Here is a 5384-nt window from a genome sequence, read left to right as displayed (position 1 = left end):
GTCCAGAACCAGTCCAAAACAGTCCAAAAGTAACTCCAGAACCATTCCAAAACTATTCCAAAACTAGCCTCAAATGAGTTCAAAACCAAGTCCAAAAATAGCCCAAACCTAGTCCAGAACCAGATAAAAACCAGGCCTAAAACCAGTCCAGGACTAACCAAAACCAAGTCCAGAACCCAGCCGATAACCAGCCCAAATGCAAGTAAAAGACCAAGTTCAACACCGGTCAGGAACCCAGTTCTAAAACCAGTTCTAAAACCAGTTCTAAAACCAGTCTGAACCAGTGTAACACCAGCCCAGCCCGTTTCACACTCTGTGGGGGTTATTAAACAGAAAGTGTCGGTTCTGGAGCTCTGCGTGGGCGTCAGATCTGAGTGTCGGTTTGTTGCCGTGAGAGTCTGACAACCAGGAAAACCACAGGAAGTGAGGGAGGAAGTTACACGTCCCTGACTCACCCGCCCCCGCCCCGACCCCCCCATCAGCACCGCCGGGCTCCACGCTGACCCGCTGACATTTGAACACACCTGCTGCAGGCCGGCAGGTGGTGGCAGATGATTGGACGGCGGGCGGCTCTCAGCGATGAGCTCAGCGGCGCTACGAGGATGTGGGAGGTTTCAGAAACCGTGGTGACACAAAAACAGCGAGTTATTTACCGCTCCGACATCCGCTGAAGCTGGGAAATAAAACAATACGATGGATGTGGTCAGAACGCGAAAACCAGCGTTCGTCAGCTGATCAGAACCGAAACATCTGATCTGCTGCTGAGTCTGCAGACCTCACCGGTGATCGGTCGATGCTTTTATCTGCTTGATGTCGAACCTCAAGCCGAGTCGCTGTTTGCGTCCCATCAGGTGTCGACCTGCCGACCGTGTCTGGACGGAGCTCTGAGCCCAGACGCTGAGGTGGTTCAACATCTGGTCGGAGGTTCTCAGCTGGACGAGAACCTCAACTCTGCATCGACCAAACATCTCATCTGGCCGGAGAACAGCTGAAGAGCAAACCAAGTCTAAACCCAGTCTATAACCAGTTCAAAATCAAGTCTAAAACCAGTCTTAACTCTAGTATAAAACCAAGTCTAAAACCAAATCTATAACTAAGTCTAAAACTAGTCCTAACCCTAGTCTAAACCAACACCAAAACCAGTCCAAAACCAAGTCTAAAACCAAATCTATAACTAAGTCTAAAACTAGTCCTAACCCTAGTCTAAACCAACACCAAAACCAGTCCAAAACCAAGTCTAAAACCAAGTCTAGAACTGAATAAATAAACCAGTCCAGAACTAAGTCTAGAACAGTTGCAATTAAAGTCTAAAACCAAGTCCAAAACAATCAGAAACCAGTCCAAAACCAGTTTCAAACCAAGTCTAGAACCAAGCCTAAACTCTTCCCAGTCTAAAACCCGTCCCTGAGTGACAGACTCAGTCCTGCTGCCCTCCTGTTTCCATCTCAGTGAGTCCAGGTGTCCTCCCCTGTCGTCCTGCAGGGCTACCGAGGTTCCTCCAGGGCCTACATCGCCACCCAGGGGCCGATGGTGCACACCGTGGCCGACTTCTGGGACATGGTGTGGCAGGAGAGGAGCAGCATCATCGTCATGGTGACCAGGCTGAAGGAGAACAACGAGGTGAGGAGGTCCGACCCCTTCGCTCTTCTCCTACCGCTGGAGATCCGTCTGACGTCCGTCTGTCGGTTTCAGAAATGTGAAGTGTACTGGCCACAGCCGAGGGACGGGACGGAGAGGGTGGTGGAGGAGGACGAGGACCAGGAGGAGCTGGGCCGACGGCAGGACGGCGAGGAAGACACGAGTCGCTTCGGCAGGTTCCTCCTCCGAGTGAAAGACGTCCAGGAGAAGGACGGATTCACCGTCACCGACATGGAGATCCAGGTACGGCGTCACCACACAACAACGTGTTCTGACTGTGACGACACGTTCCAATTAGAGACCACTAGTGACCCGTAAGACACGAAGACAACCAGAGTCACACTGAGTCATCAGAAAGAGACGAAACACGACCACAGAGCGACGCTTCAGAGCAGCTGAACAGGAACCAAAGCCCACAGAGAGGACCAGGCAGAAAGCATGAAAACTGACCAAATCACACCAGAACCAGAACCAGAAACAGACGACAGGAAAGACAAATCAGACCCAGTATGACGACACACACTCAAAACAGGACCACAGCTGGTTCCATCGGACCGAGACACCGAGGCTCCTCGTCCCTCTGAGCAGCCGAAGGTTCTCCAGAACGGGTCAGATCTTCTGGCTTCACAAACTGGAGACTTCCTGTGAAGCTCCTGCTGAGGTTCTCCATCAGTCTGAACTCAGGTGGCCTCGACTGGTTCTGTCTCCGTCCTGCTCTGGTTCTGCTTTAAATGTTCTGCTTCATGAGCAGAACACCTTCAGCTTCATGTGCAGGAACAGAGCAGACCATGAAGTTCTACAGCAGCCTTAGTGAGGCACAAACTAAATACAAGATGACACGATGACCACAGAGATACAAGCCGAGAAAAGTTCTGCCAGATGTCGCTAAATGACCATGAAGACTCACACAGACCCGTCCAGAGCAGCAGGGTTAAGAACTTCATGAGGTTCCTCCTCAGGTTCACGCTAACTAGACCTTCATGCTCCGGTTCTGCTTCAGAGGAGTCTGACTGACTGAAAAACTCTTCATCCAAAGCAGAGATCTCCAGCTCTGGTCCTGTCCTGCAGGTTCTAGATGTTTCAACACACCTGACTCACATTGATGGACCATGAACAGACGTGTGTAGAACTTGACAACAAGCTGCTGGAGATCCATCAATGTGAGTCAGGTGTGTTGAAACATCTAGAACCTGCAGAACAGGAGCTGACGAGGACCAGAGCTGGAGATCCCAGACTGAAGCCTGCAGGAGCAGACACACCTCATCAGACCAGCGATGAAGCCGGACTCTGTCCACCGCCTGTACCTGAGCTCCTGTTCTGACAAGGTTCTGTTCTGTGTCCAGCTGGGTCCAGAGCGCCGCTCCGTCAGACACTACTGGTTCACCTCCTGGCCCGACCACCACATCCCACAATGCACTGCTCCTCTGCTGAGACTGGTGGAGGAGGTGGAGACGTACAGGAAGTCCCCAGTTCAGCCAATCACGGCCCCTGACCCCAGACCCGGAACCGGACCCGGACCCGGACCCGGACCCTGCCTCGGTCCAATCGTCGTCCACTGCAGGTTGGTTCACGAGCAGCTCCGTCGGTCCTGCGTCTGATCGTTGAGCGTATAAACGGTCCAAATATTTCAACCGGGTCATTTAGTCAAATCAGGAGTTCATGATCCGAGAAAAACTGTTGACATCAAGTTTTTACATTTATGGTTAAAAACTGACTTAACTTTTTAATAAAAGCAATTCTCTGGTTAGATTTAGAGGATTGATCGGCTTCAGAACCGGTTCTGAATGTCGGAGGAGGTCCAGCAGCCAGTTCACCAGCTGAAGCTCCAGAAACTGTTCTGACTGGTTCATGGTCACTGACAGTGAAACCAGTCAGGAGGCCAGATGACCCGTTTAGCAAAAATGAATATAAGCCCCGCCCACTGACTGTAAACAGGAAACCAGGTGTGTTCACATCCTGGCTGCAGGTGTCTCTAAGCTGCAGGTGTCCACGTTGGAACATGAGATATTTACACAGAAAGATGTTTTAACCTTTAATTAACTGCGTAGCGGTAACATCCACAGATACGTACCGTAGAGGCTTTTTTCTGAACACTTCCTGTAACACGGCTGGTTAAGGAAATAAAACTCCAGCAGCTACCAGGAAAAGTCACTGATGGCTATCTTCATCTTCCTCCTGCACTAAAACCACTAAAGTCGTCTTCTTCAGTGTCTTCAGGAGCTGAACAGCCTCAGAATCACTTCATCACTTCCTCAGTCTCTCTGTCGTCGTCGCTCTCAGCCTCACTTTGGTCTCCAGGTGAATTCATAAGAATCCATGAATCAGCAGCAGCTTCTGGTCCAGACGTTTCGGTAGTTTGAGAGCCGAGTTCTAATCTTGTAGGAAACGGTTCTTTCCAGGATGTGATCCAGTTCATCAGGCGACTGAATCTCAGTTCAAGTGTTTCAATGTTTCATGAATAAACTGAACGATGGAAACCAGAGACGATGAGCAACGACCACCACACAGAACCAGAACCACACAGCTCAGACGGGTTCTGTTTGGTTCCTCAGTGCAGGTATCGGCAGAACCGGCTGCTTCATCGCCAGCAGTATCGGCTGCCGGCAGCTGAGAGACGGCGGCCGGGTCGACGTCCTGGAGACGGTGTGTCAGCTGAGACTCGACAGGTGAGTCCACACCTGCTGAGCTGTGACCCGGTTCACACCTCAAGCTTTAACTGGTTCTGTCCTGCAGGGGCGGGATGATCCAGACCACCGAGCAGTACCAGTTCCTCTACTCCACCCTGGCCCAGTACAGCCGCCAGCTGCAGCAGCAACAGGGACCGGAACCAGTACGGCCCAAACTCCTACCAACCTTCAACCACACTGGGTTTGGATTCTGTAGGAATGTCAATAAACTGGCAGTTAAACTGTGTTTTCTCTTCACCAGAACCAGAACCAGCCCACCACACTGCCTCAGAACCAGCAGAACCCAGAGGAGCAAGTCAGCGCACAGCTGCAGAACCTCCAGCTGGACAGCAAACAGAGCGGCAGGAACTGACCAGAAACAGAACCTGGACCACCAGCAGCATCTCCAGAGACATCATCAGAACCTGGACACCAGCAGCAGAACCCAAAGAACCCATGGAGGAACTAGAGGGGAAACCGGCAGCATCAGAACTCCTGAAGAACCGGGACGTTCCACCTGTACTGAGAGAACGTGATGTTCTGATCCGATCAGTTCAATAAAACAGGAAAGTTCTGCGACCCGTCGTGGTGTTTTTCAAACATGAATAAAGATGTGAGTTGATGTGATGGACCCAGATGAGGTCCAGAGGAGCTGCTGGGTTCCTCCTGAAGCTGGAGGAGCTTCAGCCGTGTGTCGCTCCGTGTTGTGGTCCGTCTGGTTCTGGTTCTCCAGTTCAGTGGCTGATGCTGCTTCTGTCTGTCTTTGTGCTGGTTCTGTGTTTCTGTGAACGTTAAAGGAGACAAAAGAAAGTTCTGTTTTCATTAAATCCAGTTTCAACCTTCAGAGTCTTTATGGGAACAAACTGAAGCGTGTGTTTGTGGTCCAGAGTCAGCGCTGGGAGCTTGTGTTGTTGTTGTTGTTGTTGTTGTTAGTGTTGGTGTGTGTGTCTGTGTGTGATGCTGTCGGTGCAGCAGCGCCTCCTGCTGGCTGGAAGGACAAACTGCACGGACAGAAGGAGACCCGAGCAAAGAGCCGCCGAGGACACACCTGGAGCAACAGGTGGTGTGTGTGTGTGTGTG

At 51.3% G+C, this 5384-nt stretch overlaps 1 protein-coding gene across 5 annotated transcripts in view; it reads left to right on the top strand.

Annotated features, from left to right (window-relative positions):
• LOC103362483 (protein tyrosine phosphatase non-receptor type 7) overlaps window positions 1–4883 on the top strand; it is a 9998-nt gene extending 5115 nt beyond the window's left edge. For 3 of the 5 annotated variants that reach the window (XM_008288848.1, XM_008288849.1, XM_008288847.1), the window contains 6 exons: window positions 1483–1620; window positions 1693–1881; window positions 2982–3199; window positions 4191–4304; window positions 4372–4468; window positions 4567–4773. In XM_008288848.1, the coding sequence (XP_008287070.1) occupies window positions 1483–1620; window positions 1693–1881; window positions 2982–3199; window positions 4191–4304; window positions 4372–4468; window positions 4567–4677 (867 nt within the window). In that variant the 3' untranslated portion in view covers window positions 4678–4773. Of the gene's footprint in view, window positions 1–1482; window positions 1621–1692; window positions 1882–2981; window positions 3200–4190; window positions 4305–4371; window positions 4469–4566 lie in introns of all 5 variants that reach the window. The other 2 variants (XM_008288850.1, XM_008288851.1) reach the window with 2 other exon arrangements.
• Window positions 4884–5384: the final 501 nt, after the last annotated feature.

This window comes from Stegastes partitus, unplaced genomic scaffold, assembly GCF_000690725.1.
Source record: "Stegastes partitus isolate 25-593 unplaced genomic scaffold, Stegastes_partitus-1.0.2 Scaffold577, whole genome shotgun sequence".
Lineage (NCBI taxonomy): Eukaryota > Metazoa > Chordata > Actinopteri > Pomacentridae > Stegastes > Stegastes partitus.
Note: the sequence above shows the minus strand (reverse complement) of the source record. Positions and strands in the feature narration are given on the sequence as shown.